At 53.0% G+C, this 19,453-nt stretch overlaps 1 protein-coding gene across 6 annotated transcripts in view; it reads right to left on the bottom strand.

The window, feature by feature from the left end:
- GRIK5 (glutamate ionotropic receptor kainate type subunit 5) overlaps nt 1–19,453 on the bottom strand; it is a 51,027-nt gene that overhangs the window by 13,787 nt on the left and 17,787 nt on the right. For 4 of the 6 annotated variants that reach the window (XM_090260726.1, XM_090260728.1, XM_090260730.1 and 1 more), the window contains 4 exons: nt 15,738–15,941; nt 2,676–2,792; nt 2,371–2,480; nt 1,701–1,874 (listed from right to left, as the gene is read on the bottom strand). In XM_090260726.1, the coding sequence (XP_090116852.1) occupies nt 1,701–1,874; nt 2,371–2,480; nt 2,676–2,792; nt 15,738–15,941 (605 nt within the window). The remainder of the gene's footprint in view (nt 1–1,700; nt 1,875–2,370; nt 2,481–2,675; nt 2,793–15,737; nt 15,942–19,453) is intronic. The other 2 variants (XM_090260727.1, XM_090260729.1) reach the window with 1 other exon arrangement.

The following is a 19,453-nucleotide window of genomic DNA, read 5'->3' as shown; positions in this document are numbered from 1 at the left end:
CACAAGGGTCCTTGTAAGTGGAAGGAGGAGTTCAGAGTCAGAGAGAGAGACATGAAGACGTTGTGCTGCTGGCTTTGAAGATGGAGGAAGGGGTCAGGAGCCAAAGAATGCAAGTGGCTTTTAAACATTAGAAAATGCACGGGAGTGGGTTCTCCCTGCTGACCTTCAGAACTGGGAGAGAACAAGCTTATGTTGTTTTAAGCCACTAAATGTGTATAATCTGTTGCAGCAGCACTAGGAAACAAATACAGAGTAGAACACTTGAAAGGATGGGAATCCCAAAAGACTAAGGAAAAAATCACCAAGATTCAGAAGTTCTGAAACCAATGGACTAAGTGAATCGCAAATGATGCCATGTGGTAGTTACTCCCTCTAAGCCGGGAGAAAGAAAAACTTGCCACCATTACAGTTAGTCTTGAATTGTTTAGTTCAAGACTACTGAATTAAGCATTATCTTTGGTACATGTTCTTGGCATAAAATACAATGTCCCTGTGCTTATGCATCCGTTTACTTGTTTATTCTCAGCTCCTCTCCCTTTTGAGGGCTGATTCTTCCCCTGAGTGCCTGGCACATGGAGGGGCTCGAACAGCACCTTCTGAGTGTCTGTTGATGCGGGGAGTCTGACTGATGGGAGGAGGTGAGGAAGAAGCGCTCCCTGAGAAGGCCTGATGCCTGGGATTGCCCTGGAGAAGTCACCAAGGGCCGGGAGCAGGGCTGGGCTCAGGCAGCCCCAAGTACTGGCCAGTGGCACTGGGGCGGGAGCCCGGCTTGGCCCAGCCTTGCCTGCCTCTAGCCAAACGCATGCTCTGTAGGTAATCACCCTCTCTGTGTGTGTCTTTCAATAAAACCAGAAGAACATTCCCTCTCCTCGGTTTTCTGTGGTTCTAACGAGGGAGAGGAGGTGAGCAGAGTTTTATGAACTGCAACGAAGTCCACAGGCTACTTGAAAGGTGGGTAGCAAATCCTAGGGCTTATGGAGGCCAGGCCAGAACATAACTGAAGGGGAGAGGGGCTTGGGGCCAAAGGAACAGACGTCAATGGCAGGTGGAAATACCGGCTATAAATGCCAGCTGAGCACCACCAGACCTCCCGAATTTTCTAGAAGAGAAATCTGCAGTCGTGAGTGAGTTTGCCCAATGTTTAAATGATAACTAGTTTTAAAAAGTTTTAAATTGTGGGCCAAACAGACACCATGAGTTGTTGGTGTCTGCTCTCTGACATGTAGCCTTTTGAAGCTTGTCATGAGAGCAAAATAAGTTCTGTCCAAGCTACTGGATGCCCTGGGACTCTGAGTGACCCAGTGCCCCTGTCTGGGACTTGGCCTCAGGATAGTGAAAGACGTCCTGGCTCAAGGACTCTCAGCCTCTGTGATAGCCAGAGCAATGTCCAAGACAGTGACTGCAACGGTACTGTTCTGGGTATGACCCCTCCAGTCAGCAGAAGACTTTTCCACAATAGCCTCTCTGAATCCTCACAACCCGAGATGTGGGCATTTTTATCCCCAGTTTTTCAGATGCGGAGACTGAGGCATGCAGCGGGAATAGGGCCTACCCAAGGTCACACAGCTGGTGAGTGGCAAAGCTAGGGCTCAGCTCTCCCCACTCCACTCCCTGCCACACAGCTGGCAGGGGGGCCAGGGATCCACCCCAGCCTCAGTGGCCCCTCCCAGCCCCAGGTGGGCAGACAGAAAGCCTCTCACCAGACTCCACTGACGCAGCGCGTGGACAGTGCCCGGGGCATGATCTCTGAGCCCTGCTGCATGAAGCCCCCGACGGGGAACCAGAGGCTGTTGCCCAGCGTGTACTGGTTCTCTAGGATGTGGGGGCGTGCCCGCAGGCATGGGTGTGGGTTATACCACTCGTAGGGGCTCAGCCTGTGAAGAAACGGAGTGGGGGGTGTGAAGGGAGCCAAGCAGGGGGCAGAAAAAGGAAAGTGACAGAACACTGTGATCAGGAGAGACAGGTGAGACAGGAAACAGAGGGAAAAGCGATCAAGGGATGAACGGAGAGGCAGACCCACACAGAAAAGGGAGAGAGAGAAACACATTGAGAGAGGGGCAGAGAGACACACACAGAGACGGGGAGGCGCAGAGAAGAGGCAGGAAGAGACAGACAGAAACACAGAGAAACAGACAGAGACCGAAAGAATGGGAAGGGGAGCAGCCCAGAGATAGACCACAGAGCAAGTCAGAGCCACAGGGTGAAGTGCAGAGACAGGGCCAGGCGGGGAGAAGGGAGGGTGCAGGGAATCCCAAGCGCCTAGTGGAGGCAAGGAGGGTCCACACAGACGACAGAATGTGCAGGTTTGTCGTGGGCCCAGCTCAGGCCTCCTCCCTGCCCCTCTTCCCAGGCAGCAGGCCCTGGACTCACCTGGCGGCCAGGAACAGGACACAGCTGACGGCCAGGTAGGCGAGAAGCATGAAGAGCCACACAGCAGGGGAGAAGGGGTCCAGGAAGGAGAAGTAGCCAGGCTTGCGCCCCTGTGGGGAGAGGGAGTGAGACCCCGAGCCACTGTGACCTAAGTCAAATGCCAACCCCTGCTCCCCCCAGGGACCCACAAGTCCAACTGCCCCTCCCGAAATTCAGCCCACAGTCTACTTCCCTTGGGGATGCAGGCATCTGGGCCCCACTGCCAGCCCCTGCCTCCAGCCTCCATGTCTCCATGGCAACCGTACCATGTGCACTCGGTAGAGGATGCTGATCCCCAGGGTCATGAAGGGTTTGGAGAAGTCGATGACCTTTTCCCGCTCGGCTGTGATGGTGAATGCAGCCACAGCCAGGTCTGCCTTCTGCTGGAGGGCAAGCGGGGCGGGGGCAGAGGGGTGGCCGGGGAGAGAGACAAGCAGTTAGGGAGACATGCACGGAGAGCAACTAAGGGAGACTATCAGAAGCCAGATGAGGCGTCAGGAGTGCCTCAGATTGGACCCTCGTCACCTCATGTCTGCTGTAAGAGGCTCCTGGGGCCTGTTCCTGCCCGGCTGCCGCACCATATCCAATCCTCCCCACCTCCGTCAGGTTCATCATTAATGCGCTGCTTTATAAAACCACCACTTCAGGGCCTGGAGAGAGCCTGGGATTGGCGTTGAGATGCCTGCACGCCTACCCACTCAGGACCCTCTGGGGACCTTGGTTTCTTCTGTCTTAGTTAACAGCAGGTTGTATACTCTGTTCCAGGTTCCATCCAGACGGCCCTGTACAGAGATCACCTAGGCACTCCTCCCAATAGCTCCCTGAGGGCCAGGACCAGCCGCACTTATGGATGGGGAAACTAAGCCTCAGAGAAGCAAAGGCACCAGCAAGCAAAGGCAGGAGCTCTGACCTCTGCTCTCCTGCCCCTGGCAGGCACCAGCAGCCAGTCACTGCCCAGCTCCACTGAGGTCTTGACCTCAAGGGAAGTTGCGCATGGTCTTAAGTGAGGGAGGGGCTCCTGGGGTCCAGGTCTGAAGTGGGGAGGGGTGGGAGTGGGGGAGGTGAGACAGAGAAGGGTTGGGGTTGGGGTCTGGCTGGCACACCTGGAATCCCTGATCCAAAAAGGGCGTCTTAGTCTGGCCCAGGAGGACATTAGCTGTCCCTTGGCTGTGGGCAGGGCACAGGCTGGGAAGAAACCTGGCACTGCTCCCATACTCCCCTCACCCCCCAGAGACATACACACTGCACACGTGAGCACTGTTCACAGCCATGTCCATACCACCACCACAGGTGCTCAACATGCCACACACGTGTGTGCCCAGACACAGGCTGACTGGTGACACACCACCCACACAGACACAGCAGACAGATGTGTGCCCTACGCACGAGGGGAGGGAGGAGCAGAGACACACAGGGAGCAGGCATCCCCTAGAGGCACAGTGCCCGCACTGGCACACGGCACTGTGCATGCATACATGATGGCCCAGGTGGGCCGGGCGCTGGGAAGGGCGTGGCGCAGGAGTGGGGAGCCCCAACTCTGCCCTGAGCTCCTGGGTGACTTTGGACGGGGGCGTCCACATCTATAGGTCTCAGTTTGCTCATCTGTAAAATGGGGGTGAGGATTGGACCCTGACTCCCAGGATGTCCCTTCCAGGCATAATGACGCCACCCCCAAGGCCTCAACGGGCCCCAGAACTGACTCGAAATTCAAGCAGAGACCTCTGTCTGGGTCTGAAATAAGAGTCAAGGTCCTGGCTCTGGCCCCAGAGACATGCACTCATGCCAGGGGATGAGCCTGAGAGCACACGAGGTGATAAAGGCCCAGGCGGGGAGAGAGGCACAGGCCAGAAGGACAAACACGAGGGACAGAGAGGCTGCACAGGCTGAAATCAAAACCAAGGTCAAAGAGAGGCCAGTGAGCCCAGAATGAAATCCCGGGTCCGTCAGAGGCGGGTCTCAAAGACAATTTGATGGCAGAGAAAGAGCACAGACCCAAAAGATAAACCAGGAGGAGAGATGACAGGTCAAATATGTAACGCAGGGTGAGGGAAAGGTGGCACCAGCCTCAGTGTGACTTGGGAGCAGAGTGGCAGAGTCCCAAAGCAGAACCCAGAGGTGGCAGCAATGGGTGGCAGGGCCCAGAACACAGCTGGCAGCTGGCCTCAGAGAATGCTCTTGGGGATCCCTGGTTGTTGAGAGTAAGGAGCGTCTCCCCTTTCTTGTGCACGGCCACTTTCATGACTAATATGTGAATCGTACACAGGAATCCAATTATTTTTATGCCCCCACAGGAGCTGTGTCCTGGCAAGGCCCTCATTGGAGGTCTGAGTCCCCATTTCAGAAAGCAGGAGGCAGTGGCCTCTCAGAGAAAGGGCTGAGGGGACCCAGGTGGTCCCCAGGCCAGGCGCTCAGGAGCCCACCCCTCCCTAAGGCCTGCAGGGCTCCTGGCCCCTTTCTGTCGCGGCCCTGACTCACCCACTAGCTTCCTCTCCCACTCCTGGGACCTGGCCTCAGGCCGAACACCTGGGCCAGCGCTTCTCCTTCCCAAGTTCTCCATGTATCCTCTGGGGCAGGGGCAGCAGCTCTGCTTCCAAAACACTCCTCCAATCTGTCCACTTTGCTCCACCTCCACCCCCAGGCCGGGACCCCCAGAAGCTTTCTCTGACAACAGCATTAGCCTCCCTGGCCTCCCTGTCACCACTCATAACCCCCAATCCAAAGACAGAGTTCGCTGTTTAAAACCCATTGGTGGCTTCCCACTGCTCCTAGGACCAAACCCTTTCACAGCCGAGAGGCTCTACATGATCTGAGACCCACCTGCCCACTGGACTTACCTCATGGCCTTTCCCCTCGCCCACTCGGCTCCCGCCCCCAATGACTGCTTTCTGCTCTTCAACACAACAGGCTCAGAGCCTTTGCACAGGCTCTTCCCCAGCTCATACCTCACCCCTTGGGCCCTCCCACAACAGCCTCCAGACCCCACTCACTCCACCCCAGCGTCCTCTCTCTCATTACCTGTTTCCCTGTTTTATATCCTTCTTAGCACTACTGGAGATGACCCGTTTGCTTATTAATGGACTACCTTCCCTACTAAATCATAAGCTCTTTGTCCATCTGGTTAGAGGGGCACCCCAGAGCCTACACAGAGTAGGTTCTCAACAAATACTGTTTGGTTTTGACCAAGTCTGGTCTCTCTGAACCGACCAAGGCTACTCTGGTTCCCCACCAAATTCCTGGGCCTCTGGCTGCCCCTCCTGTGCCTGCTACTTCCTGGTCTCTGCACCTGTGAACACGCCACTCCCTCTGCCTGAGACGCCCCACTCTGCCCTGAAGAACTAGACCCCACCCACCCCTTCAGGGCCACCTCAAGCCTTCCTTCCTCTGTGGTGCCTTCCACGCCACCACCCCCGACATACGACCCACAGCCCTTGATCTCAGCACTTAGCTCAGTTTGGAAAATATGTCAGCACCTCTGCCTCAGCTACCAAACCTTCAAAGGCAGAGGCAGCTGGACTGTCCTGCGGCTCCTATGCTGGAAGCCCAGGAATGTCACACTTCCTCTAGGGGCCTCACTGGGGCTCCCAGACAGAGACCTCTGCTTCCCTGGGCCCTGTGGAGCCTCCTACCCTCACACAGCACTCTCCCCATGGCCAGAGCTCCAGGGCTTTCTCACCCTGGAGTGTCTCCTTTAGCCCCCAGAGCAACCATTTTATATATAAAGAAACCGAAGCACAGCGAAGGTAAGGAAGGACCTTGCTCTAGTTGATCCCAGGACTCAGAACCACGCACCCTGAGGGGGCTTCACCTGTCTGCTGCTCCCGCCCCTCCTTCCATGCCCAGGGCATCTGAGGTCAGGGCCCAGCAGTGCTGAGTGACCAGAGGAAGGAGCGAATCCTAGAACTTCCCGTGAACAGGCAGCAAACGAGCCCTCACCCTCTCCCTAATGACATCCCAGGCAGAAGCTGGGGGCATCCTTGACACCCACCTCGCCCCTCACAGCATCTCTCCTCAAGCCCTCGTGACCCCACCTGCCCCAAGCATCCCTGGAATCAAGTCGCTGCTCTCCGTTCCCACTGACCCTGCCTGGGTCACGTCTGTCAGGACTGAAAAGCTCGTCTCTGTCACCCCAGCCACCCAGCAGGCAGCCTGAGGCACAACCACCCAGCCTCACCACCCGTTCACATTCTCAGCCAAAGTACTGCTCAGCTGGCCCTGTGAGGCCCTGCACCCTCCTGTTCCCTGGCTTTGTCCCCCGCTGCTGTGGACAAAATGTTTGCACCCCCCCAAAATTCATGTTGAAACCCTCACCCCCAATGGAATGGTATTTGGGTGGGGGCCTTTGGGAAGTGATTAGGCTGTGAGAGTGGAGACCTCAGGAATGGGATTAGTGTCCTTAGAAAGGAGGCTCCGGAGGGCTCCTTCACCCCTTCTACCTCGTGAGAGGACACACAGAGAGGACAGTTGTCTGTGAGCTCCACCAGACATCGAGTCAGCCAGCACCCTGACCTGGGACTTCCCGGCCTCTAGAACTGAGACAAATAAATCTTGTTTACAAGCCACCAAGTTCATGGTATTCTGTTCAGCAGCCTGAATGAACTAAGATACCCACCACCTCGCCCCATCTCCACATGTTGCAGCCACTCTGCCCTTTCCACCTGTTCATTCATTCATTCATGCACCTGCTTGACATATATTTGCAGAATACCCATCAGTGGCCACACACAGTTCTAGCTTAGGGAATACAGCCATGGATATAAACATATAATGTCAAATAGTGACAGGCGCTATGAAGAGAAATGAAGCAGGGCAGCCCACTGCAGACCGCCACCCACCCCCAGCAGGGCGTCTTGGTACAAATGGGGAGGAAGTATGGGAGACAGGCACTAGAAGACCTGGGGAGGAAGTTCCAGGCTGTAGGGCAGCGGGTACAGCCCCTGGGGTAGGAAGCAACTTGCAGTGTTGCAGTGTCCGGGGTGGCTGGGGCAGAATGGGAGACATGAAAGACACAGCAGCGGGGATCAGCACCAGGCAGGGTCTTGCAGGCCATGGCAAGGGGACTGGGTTCTACTCGCAGGGTAACAGGACATCCCATCTGAGGGGCGGTGGGGGACGGTGGGGGGACATGATCTGGCCGCTGTGAGAATAGACCAGATTCAGAGGCCGAATTACGACAGCCGTGGAGATGCTGGGGGTGGGGCTAAGTGGTCGCAGAAAGAGGTGGCCATGTCCATATGGGTTTCATTCTGAAGCAGGGACGGGCAGATTCTTAAATGCTCCGAGGTCCTTCCAGGCTCCTCTCCCAGTCCCCTTCCCACCTCCTCCTCTTCCCTCTTTATTTCCCAGCAGACACTGTTTCTTAGAGGAGACCTCCCTCCCCAAGGGGAGCCCCACAGCCAGGTAATTCCTAGAATGAAACCAGGAAGAATTCAAATGATGAGCCAGCTGTAGAACCACAGGGTTGCTGTCTACACTTAATCTCAACCAAAAGACTGAGAAGTGATGACAGGGTTGCGGTCTAAATGCCCAAGGCCAGCCAAACCACTGTGACTGTCCCCAGCCAAAGCCGCCCTCTCCACCAGCTCTGGGCAAACCAGGTTCCTGCTTTGTCATGGGCTCCCTGCCAGCCTCTGCCAAGAGGAGCACTAGAGGGAGGCTGAGGAGAGAGAAGAGATCTACTGCTTCCTGTCTACTCTCAGGCCCGCAGCCTCCTTTCTGCACCCTTCCTGGGTCAGCAGAGGAATCCAGTCTGCAGCCCCCTAACACCTGTGGGACCAGCCACCCTGAGCTCTCCCTCCAGTAGTTTCTTTGTTCCTTCAGAACTAGGGACATAGCCACTGCCTGCCTTGCTTCCTCCATGATGCTCAAGAGCAAGGGGTGAGGCCAAGTCACCTGCCTGATTTTGTAAATAAAGTTTTATTGGAACACAGCCATGCCCATTTGTTTACATATTGTCTATGTCTGCTTTCCCTACAACAAAATAGTTGAGTAGTTGTGACATTATGACCAAAAAGCCAAAGTTTTTATTCTCTGGCCCTTGACAAGAAAAGTTTGCTGATCTCCGGCTTGGAGTTCAACTGTATCCTCCCTGCTACTTAGTGAATGACTTTGTTCCTAGTAAATAATTCTCTTCACTCAAATATCTGGCATGGCTAGCTTGTCCCCTGGCAGGATCCTGACTGATGCAAAAATGACAACACCCTGGTGGCATGAGTGAGCAGGCCACACGATCACCCGTGGCCCGTGGGCAGCTGCTCCCTCTCCAGGAGGGCCCAGTACCAAGCACGTTCTCAAAAGGAGAGCAGTTATCTGCAGAAGAGAGCATGGTTTGCTCCACACCCGCAAGGTCTACGTTGTGAGTCACCTCTGCGTGACTGCATCCCTGCCAGCCACCAGCTCTCCTCACATCCTTGCATCTGCTGGGTCAGCAGCCCAGGTGGCACATCAGCTTGCACGCGGCCAGCTCGGGGCCTCCAAATGCTGCTAGTGCCAGCAAAGCAGCACCCCCGCCTCTGAGCTCTGCAACCCTGCCTCCCAGCTCTACAGTTCAGCTCCGTTGGGCTCCTCGTCTGAGTTCCTAAGATTTAACCTTTCTAACTTCTTTCCTGTCCCCTCAGCCCTCAGCCTTCCTACAGCTGCTACCTTCATAGCACTTTGATTTTGTTTACTCTACAGTGAGCTGGTTAACAACTTTCCACCTAGTAAGCAATTCTTACATCAGATTCTCTCTGTTCAGGTAGCTGGTGCTTTTTGTCTCCAGACTGCAGCCTGACCAGCGAATGGCGGCAGCTGCTTTGGTTTCCTGCCACCCCTTCCTAAACGCTACCTCCTGCTCACTGTAGTGGGCCAGCTGACGCTGTGTGGGCTGTCGAGGCCAAGCTCTTTGGGTCCTATATGATGACGGGAAGCAGGCAAGTTGAAGTTGCTCCTGCTTCCGGTGGTCCTGGGAAAGCAGCATGGAGAAAAAGCATTTGCCAAGTCAGTCTGCCAAGGGCTGTGTTGACCAACTCCAGTGAAGACACTTCATTTGGGCCAACAACTACAATTGGAGCCGCCACCTGATTACATTTATAATAATCCGCAGTCATTCTCCCAGACCCATCTGCCTTCTGCACAGACCAGACGGACCAGCTGAATGGGGATGAGATCACTACCCCTGCTTCTTTCAAGCCATTAATGGTGGCACTAATCACTGCAATTCTCCCAAAGGATGGAGAATTGCTTTTGGATTATTACCCTGGGAAAGATGGGGAGTTCTAGGGCTTCCGCTTGGCTCTTGCTGCCACAATGGCCCTGACTCCACAGGTCAGCTCTGACAGCTATCACACGTATCTATTCCAATTATACAACCAGGACCTGGGAAAGCACAGGGTGGGTCCACAGGCCGAGTGGGCCGATTCTGAGTTGAGCTTGGGCTCATGTTCCATCTATCACCTAACCACAGTCAAAGCAGGAAAAATCAGAATGTTTGCCATCTGTATAAATGACAGGGAATTGTCTAAATATCTAAAAGCCAATCAAAACACTCAGTGTTGAGAAAGAGCCTGTCTAGAAACTGGTGTAGTCTTTCCAGGAAACAGTTTGACAATATATAGCCAAAAGCCATACAAAGGGTCTTCTGCTTCTGCACAATCATTCCAGTCAGACAACCAATCAATCAGCTGCAATACAGGCAGAGCTTTTGTGCATAAAGATGTTTGTTTACAACTGTTTATAACAGCACAAACAAACAAAAATACCTGGGAATAACTAAATCAAAAAAAGTGTTTCGCTAGTTACAGTACACCAACGCAAAGATTAATATGCAGCCATTAACATCCAGTTTAGGTGAAAACAATATCATTTTTAGCCTTTCAGATTGGCAAAGAGTTTTTTGTTTTTTTTTTAAAGATTGATAATACCCGTTGTTGGCAAGAGGACGGGAAGTTTGACATTCTTGTGCACTTCAGGTGGAAATATAAATTGATGGAACCTTTTTGAACAGCCACTTGGCACTATAAACTTAAAAAAAAAAAAATCACCCCCTTTGACCCAGTGCTTCCACTGCTTGGAATCCATCCCTCAGTGAATTCCACAAATCCACAGACCCAGCTGATGGGTCTACACTAGCGAAAACTGGAAACCACCCAAATATCCATCAATAGGGCATGAGTTAAATGATGCACGCTCAGCCGCACAAAGAAATCCGTATTTCTCCACTTGAATTTCAAATAGGCGTCTCAAAGGATCCACGGCTAGACATAACGTATTTCCCTGACCCTACCCAACTGCTCCTCTCACATCATCCCGTGGGGGAAATCAGCCTCACCATTCACCCAGCGGCTCAGGCCAAAGCCTGCAGTCACCCTTGATTCCTCTCTCCCTCCTGCATATATCCCACCCCACAGCACACCTGGCACAGAGACCACCTAAGCACAAGCCAGCACCTTCTCTCCTCCAATTCCTCCTAGGGCTTTCTAAATGGACCATGCTCTTTCCGTTCTTGCCCCATTATAGTTCTCAAGAGAGTAGTGAGAGTAAAAGTTTTTATTTTATTTATTTACTAATCCTCACCCGAGGACATTTTTTCATTGCTTTAAGAGAGAGAGGAAGGAAGAGAGAAACATTGATCAGTTGCCTCCTGTACACAACCAGACTGGGGATCAAAGCAGCAACCTAAGTATGTGCCCTGGCTGGGAATCAAACCCACAGCCTTTCAGTTACGAGACAATGCTCCAACCAACTGAGCCACACTGGCCAGGGTGAGAGTAAATGACTTAAAAATTAAACCAAGGCTGCACATCCATACAATGGAAGATTATTCAGTCCTGAAAAGGAATAAAGCACTGATAGGTGCTACCATGTGAAAGAACCTCAAAAGCATTACACTAAGAAACAGAAGCCAAACACAAAAGGCCACGTATTGGATGATTCAATTTATATGAAATATTATTAAGAGATAAATCCATGGGGCCAGAGAGAAGATTGGTGGTTGCCAGGGGCTTAAGATAGGGAGAATGGGGACTGTTTAATGGGTAATGGGGTTTTCTTTTGGGGGTCATGAAAATGTTTTGGAAACAGAGGTGATGGTTGTATGTGAATACACTAAATGCCACTGAATTGTATACTTTAAGATGGTTAATTTTGTTATATGAATTTCACCTCAATAAAAAAAAAAAAGAAAAAACAAATTAGATCACAGCACATTAGCTGCTTAAAACTTTCCAACGGCTTTCCAACACAATACAAATAACATCCAAATGCCTTACCCGCAAGGTCCTCGTGATTGGGGCCCTGCTCTGGGACCTTGCCCTCTCCCTCATCCAGTCCCCACAAAACTCTGAGGGAGGTAACATTACCCTCATTTCAGAGGGGAAATTGAGTTCAGAGATGAAGTGGCTTTCCAGGGATCACATGGAACTCGGGCAGCCTACAGTTCGCTCTGCCTGGCTTCTAAGCAGCTCACGGCTGCAGTGCCGGGGTGGCCACTCAGCACTCCTTCCAGACAGGGCACGCACCGCCCCAGATGCACAGTGCTGGGCAGGTCACTCTTAGCTCTGCAGGTGGAAGAACCCCCTCACCCAAGGTCTTGCCCGTCCCTGATGATAGTCCCCTGCAATGATGTACAGGTGACGCGTATAAAGGCCAGCCCCCTTACCAGCTCCAGAGCTGCCTGCGGGACAGCTGAGGCCCAGTCATAACTGCGTCGCAGCTCAAGTCCTCCTTCTGCCCAAGCCTGCTCCTTCCCTCTCTCCCAGGGCTGGTTTCCAAGGGCACCGCAACACACCTCCTACTGATAGGGCTCCATCTCAAAGGCCGCTTCCTGGGACCCCAGCCTAAGACATCTGCTTGGCCCTTGAGGGCCAGGCTAGAGGGCACAGACTTTATCCTGAAGACCCTGAAAGGCTACAGCTAAAGCATCCAAGTGACAGGTCAGATTTGCGTTGTAGAAAGATTCCACTGGAGGACAACCTGGAACAGAGATGGGAGGCCAGTAGGCCAGTGAGGAGGACGGTGAGAGGGGGCCAGGGCCTGAGTTCACACCACAGCAGTGATGGCAGGGAGGCCAGTTCCAGCAATGGCCACTGGGTGGAATAAATGGACCGTAATTCTAGACTGGCCGGTGAGCCTCGCGCCTGGCCCAGAGTGACTCAGGGGAGGCCAGGGCCTCGGGCTGCCTTCCATCTGGAAGTTACTCATCAGCTCTCAGCCAGCTTGTTGTGGTGCCAGCTCTAGCTCTGCCTGTCATGGAGTCAAGGAGTTAACACCAGTTCAGAAAGCTTGGACAAGGGCCTGGCATGGCGTTGGTGGGCATTACCTCACTTACTGAGGCTTCCCAAGTACGGGCTGGGTGTCTGGAAAGCGCACAGGCAATAGGTCAGACACAACTGGCCGCCCTGTGTGTGTGTGTGTTGGGGCTGGGGGAACAAGTCCCTTCACTGCTGAGCCCCAGATCTCACATCAGTAGAAGGGAACTGACCCTCTGGGCCATGAGGGTTAGGAGAATGAAGCAACACTGGAGAAGTTCCTGGCACGAGATATGAAGTCAAACACAGCTGCCGCTGCTGTGAGGCTGATGGGGAGCATTTGCGCAAAGCTCAGCACACTTGGCCATCCCACGGCAGGCAGCTGAGCCTCGGCAAGGCCAAACCCCGCCTGTCCTTCGCGCTGTCAGCCTGCTCCTCCTCCACTGTTCTCTCCCTAAATGTCATCTCCGTCGCCCAGCTGCCCGAGCCAGAAACGGGAAGAACGCCCACGTCTTCTCTATGTCCCCCACCCTGCGCAGTCAGCCACCAAGCTCTGGCACGCTCCAGCCTCCCCTTGTCTCCATCTCTGCTATCCTCTTATCTCTCCGTTGGTCATCCTGCCACCCCTGTGCCACACACCCCTCCCCCCACACAAGCCTCTGATTCTGTTTCTTCCTTAAGCCAGCTCAAATCCTGGGGTACACATCCCATTGACTTCCTTCTGAGAGTCAAACTTTAACCGACTCAGTAAGAGCAAGACCGGGCCTGGTCACTATATCTCCAGGGTATAGCAGAGGGCCTGGTATACAGTAGACACTCAATAAATGCTAGCTGGCTGTAGAATGGACAAACTCATGAATATATATGTATACATGTGCTGGCTGTGCCAATAGAAATAACATTAACAATAACATGAATAGGGCGCCTGCACACAGCACCCCCTATCTGCCAACCCCATTCTAAGGCCCTATGAGGATTAACCCGTTTCATGCTCCCGACAGTCCTGTGTGCTAAAAGCTGTTGTTTCCCCGATTTTACAGCTGAAGAAATGATGGTGTAAGAAGTTTAAGTAATTTGCCCAAGGTCACACTGCTAGTATGCAGCAAAGCCAAAATTCAAACAGGACTCAGGGCAACAATTGCAGCAACTGATCAGAAAAGCTCCCAGCCACTGCACTCTGCTCTGTCCCAGGTACCATCACACCAGATTTTCCCCACAATCCTATGGTGGAGGCTAGAGGCACAGGACGGTTAGACTCTTGCCCAAGGTCATGCAGCTGTAACTAAGACTATTCCACTATTTCTTTGTTGATAAATGAACTGGTGTCCTTTTTAATGACTTCAGTTGTGGGGCTCTACTCCCCCGGAGTCCACTTATTTCTGGGGGCCCTGACAACCGAGCTGTGGAAATGGAGGTCAGGTGGAAACCGGCCAGTTAGGCGGGCGCTAGATGCCAGCCTTCGCACTCCTCGCCTCCTGTCGCCTCAGGTGCCGGCTTCAGGTCCTTTAAACTCACCTGGGGCAGAAGCTTTCAACCACTGGCAGCCTGCAGAGCTGCAGTGCCTCGGGCCTGCCTGCGGGGTGGGGTGGGGGAGACCCAGCCGCCAGGACCCCAGGGATACCCCCACTTCTGCCTCCACCACAGCAGCTCTGCTTCGTCCATCTGAGGGCGCTTTCAATTGGAAAAAAGGTTCTACAGTCAAAGTGACTTTTGAAAATCTATGCCCTACGGGATAAATGTCCTTGTCAAGTGAGGTGGCCTTCTCAAGTTGACCCTGGTGACATTCACGGGCTTGAGTGCAGTGAATTCTGGGATGGAAGAGGCAGGAGGGTGAGAATCTCCAGTGCCCTTAGCCAAGTCCAATGTCAAAGCTGCCCTGACCATTCATGGCCACAGGTCCTTGTTCTGCACACCTGCCTGGGTGTGCCCTAAGCTGGGGCTTACTTGTCCCCTGCGGCACAGCCCTGCCTCCGGGCATTTGCCCACACAGCTCCTAGTGCCTGGAATAAAAGAGGAACTACATATGGGCCCCCCTCTGACAAGCAACGCTGGCGGTGCTGTCCGCTTTCTGCCACCCCCACTGCACACCTGTCAGGCATCATCACCCCCCTCCCAGGGAGGGAAAACTGAGCTGCGGAGAAGAGAAATGACACACCTGAACACTCAAACCCCCAGGTTGGTCTGACTCCAAAATATTCTTTCTGGTGCACCCTTACCTACGACTTCCTGGGCCTCTGACTCCCTCCTCATCTTCATCCAGATCTTACCCACACTTCTAGTGCACCCCACTCTCTTATCCCCGACCTTTGTAAATGCCATGTCCTCAGCTCCAAAAACACTGCCCTCCTCCCATACCCCCTTCATCTTTCTGACTCCACACCTTGTGAGTATCTGCTTGCACGCCACCTCTTCTGGGAAGCCCTCCCTGAATGCCTGGCTAGATAAGAAGCATCCTCTGGGACTGAATTTCCTGTCACAGCCCCAATGGCTCTGTCTTGAGGTCATTTGCTTTTCTGCATCCTAAGGAGACACTCAGCTCTTGGGGCTGGGCCCAGGTCCCCTGTGTCACCACTACACCCTGTGCTGCCAGCATGGTGAGAAGACAGAGCAGGTGCTCAACAAACAATGAATGAGCAGCCTCAGCCTATGAGTTCAGCAGGCAGCTTGACGTCTGCGATGTGCCAGGCTCTCCTGGCAGGTGCTGGGCATAGCGCACCAATGAGGCACAGTCCCTGCCCTCCGACCCAAGCCCTGCCTTACGCAGGAAGCCTCCCTTGATCTCCTTGCCCTCTACATGCTTCCCACTCCATGTCTCTCTCATTCACTCAAATCTTTGAGCACCAGCTAAGCCATGGCAGCATAGGGAGCACTGGGCAAACATTTGGGACACAGGAGGTGACACACGGCCACTCTTCCCCTCATGTCTGCCCCATGGTGCTCGCCAAGCACAGGTACACGGCACATCAGTGGCATGAGGAGCACTCAATGACTTCTCTTTTATTATGTGCCAGGCTGCTTCTGAGGCTCCCCTAGCTGCTGCCTACCCACCTCCCTCAGCCCACAGGCTGTGGCCCCTTCCCCAGCCCTGGCCTGGTGCAGTCATACCCGGTTGATGAGCTCGCCGACCATGCCTGTCCAGGAGCCGTTGGGCTCGGGCGCCCCGTACAGCCCGTCCTCCACCAGCCGCAGGCGGTAGCGGAAGCGCAGCAGCTCGGCCAGCTCCCGCAGCATGTCCACGCAGAAGCCCTCAAAGCGCTCATTTCCCGACAGGGCCTGGAAGTTGGGCCGGCGCATGACGTATGGGTTTTCCTGGAGAGGCAGGGAGAAGTGGGGTCAGAGTCCAGCCATCTGGGTGCTGGGTCAGGATCCTGGGGCCCAGGCAGATAGTTACATTCAGAATTTGCTCAGAGTGGGAAATGGGCCTGAAAGCCAGGGAAAAGCACGTGGACTCTACCAGCCCCTGGCAGGCCTCACGGTGCCATTTTCGTCTCCATCGGCCACCCTGGTCTTAATTTGTCTCCATGTCACATGCCTATGAGCAAGGCAGGTAACCTAGGAGTGAATCAGACTGGAGGGAGGTCATGCCAGGGTGGAACAGGGTCTTCCAAATTTTTTACTACAACCCACAATAAAGGATTCATTTTACCTTGCAACTCAAGTCACACACATACGTGTATGTGCACATGGACTCACATACCATAATGGGACTTAGTTCCGCAAAACAGTCCTGTGGCAATATGGCCTGGTATTTTCTGTTCTGATCCATGTTTCTTTACGCAACCAGTAGTGAGCCACTGAACTGACTTCATGAGCCAGCAAGGGACCAAAGAGGGTCTGTCCCACCAGGATTCAGCTGTAGCCCTGTACCACCATGAGATGCCAGATAGTACGTGCTGAGAGAATTTGGAAACCCACGTAGTTTTATAAAATCTCCTAATTATAAAGGTTAGCCACAATTCAAATTCTAATACCATCTTTTTTAATGCTGTGCAGGCTAAACTAACCCCTGCGAGTTTGTGATCTCTGGCCTAAAGCGGGTTTGTTATGACGATGCTTATTTCTGAGGGGTTCGAGCAAATTTTACTGACCCCTATGGTGCCAAGTACATGCAAAAGCTGAGAGAATACTGAAGGTGCTGGTGAGACGAGGCACGTGAGGGTGCCCGTGGCAGAAGGGAAACTTATCTTGCCAGAGTTGTTGTCTAAGTGGTTGTTTGTGCGGTGTCACTGTGGACTTAGGAATGAAAGGAGTCAGGACCTAGGGAACAGCCAGGAGAGCCCTGGTAGTAACAGCCAGGACAGTCACCATGTACTGAGTGCCTGCGGAGTCCCGCTCCTGTGCTGTGTGTGTCCTCTGGAGTCTATCACTTTGATTCCTCACACTGACCTTACATGGAGGTGTTATTACACTAATTTTACACACGGGGAAACAGGGTCACAGAGGTCAGGCGACCTGTCACCTCTGTTATTCAACACATCATTCCTGACCCTGGCTGGTTTGGCTCAGTGGATTGAGCATCGGCCTGCGAGCTAAGTGTCGCTGGTTCGATCTTCCAGTCAGGGCACATCAGAGAAGGACAACTCTGACTCCAAAAAACCTCCGCTGCCTTGCGGCATACCTCTTCAGGGGAAAGGCTAAGGGAGTAAACCCCGACAGAAAATCCGGAGCCGGAGTCCCTAAGGCGGTTTGACGTTGTAGTCAACACCGGCAACTCCTGCGGTGCACCTGAAGCCAAGCTGTATTGACTCCGTCTTTCCCTTGGATCCTTCAGCTGCAAAGAGAGGGGGGGTCTGCTGCATGGGCAACAGCAGACCCTCCATATCACCCTGCCCAGGCTCTGTAGCTTCAGCTTCACTGGAGAGGACACTCCAGCGTCATTGCAAGATGTCGATTCAACAAGGGAGGAGACAGATACCGTGTCACTCCCGAGTTGGACTGCACAGCCATTCTCGGCGGTGCAGATAGACTCTTAAGAAGCTACACCATCGTCTCTCGAGACGGACGGCTGCCGACGATTCCTGAGCTCTGAGAAAGACATGGCTGCAATATTTTGCAGCTCTTCCCATCAAGAGGTGAAGCTGATTTCCCCACCCGTCGGCTCTGAGCTGGCCTCAAGACTTGCTTTGCCCAACAGAATGCAGTGCGAGTGATATTGTGTGAATTCCAGAGCCTGGGCCTTCTGAGCAGCCTTTTGGGACCACCGTGAAGGAGGCCAGGCCAGACTGCTGACGGATGAGTGGACTGAGGTGTGCTGGCCCTCAGCCAGTACCCAGCCACTCCGGACCTTCCCGCCGAGCTTAGCTGCCAAAGAACACAACAGCCATAAGCAAGACCAGCAGAATCGCTCAGTCGACCCATAGAATTGTGAGAAATAATACTCATTATTGTTTTGATCCTCCAGTTTTGAGGTGGTTACAGTGACAGGTACTAGGAAGCCAGGTCCTATTATAAGCTCTGGATTCCAGGACCACACAAAGCCACACAGATGGGGAGCGATGAAACACAGGGAAGTCAGTGATTTTTTTTTTCTCTCTCTCAACCAAGCTGCCTTTTCAAATCCAAAATTGTGGAACTGGGGGTAGGAATGTGAGATACTACTAATAATAGCGGCATCAGCTAGCGTTTCTTGTGGGCTTCGCTGTGTGACAGCTATTCCGTCAACGTGGGAGGTTGGTATTATTACCTCTGCTTTAGAGATGAGGACACTGAGGTCCTGAGAGGTGAAGTGGCAAGTGGCTAAGAGGGACAAGTCAGTCTGGCTCCAGAGCTCTGCTCGGAAGCCCTGGCTAGACTGAGCACAAGTGGACAGAATCTGAGAGCAACATGGGAGAAGCCAGACACAGAGACAGGGACCCGGGTCAGATATCAAAGCTGGAGAACCAAAAATCAAGAATTAGCTACATAAGCTGGGTAGTGTTAGAGCTGGAAGGCTCTAGTACAGCCCTCTGCACGTGCAAAGGAGGAAACTGGAACTCAGGGAGGTCATATGTCCTGCGCAAGGCCACACAGCTGAAGCAGGACAGTGGGAAGGGGAGACTGAGAAGAGCTGGAATTCAAAACCTAGCTGCTGTGGGGTCCAAAGCCCTTGTCCTTCCAGCAGGCCGAGCTGATCTCCAAATTCAAGATTGAAGCACTTGGGATGTGGATTTGGGGGTCAAAGCCTCAGGACCAGGGTCTGAGCTCACAGAGTCAGAAATAGGGGCTGGGCCTGTGAACAGAACTCAAGATCAGAAAACAGTGATCTAGGACTCAATCTAGAGCTCCAGACCGTCAGAACCGAGAGTCTTAAGAAGCCTCTAATACAAGGTTTTCAGGCTTCTTCAAAGCATGGCAGACAGATAGCGAGCTGTTGCTAAATCTGAGTTGAGAATTCATCCCACAAATGCCTGGGCACCTGTGCGCAAAAAGGTATGTCTAAGAGAGTCACAGTAGCATGCTTGTAGTGGGAACAGACTGAAGCAACCTAATCTGGGACAGGATAAAAAGATTACCGATGTCATCGAAGTATCCCAGGCAACTACTAAAATAACAAGTCTTCTCAGATCTATTAGGAGGAAAAAACGAGCTATGAAATGTGTACAATAAGCTACTCTGTGTGAAGGAAAGAGTGGGGATGTGCTTGTATCTGCACAGACATTTCTGGAAGGATGTGGCCTCTGGAAAAATGGAGAACTGGAGAGAAAAGGAGACTGATTTTTCACTCCTTACCCCCTCTTTGAATTCCACTTAATTTAAGTTTATATAAACGTCTGTCCCTCCCCTAGTTTAAAAGTTTTAATATTGAACAGTAAAATATTTAAAATTTTTGAATTATGATATTT

The sequence above is a fragment of the Furipterus horrens genome, unplaced genomic scaffold (assembly GCF_987537825.1).
Source record: "Furipterus horrens unplaced genomic scaffold, mFurHor1.1.pri manual_scaffold_13, whole genome shotgun sequence".
Classification (NCBI taxonomy): Eukaryota; Metazoa; Chordata; class Mammalia; order Chiroptera; family Furipteridae; genus Furipterus; species Furipterus horrens.
The sequence above is the reverse complement of the archived record's forward strand: the minus strand, read 5'-3'. Positions and strand labels throughout refer to the sequence as shown.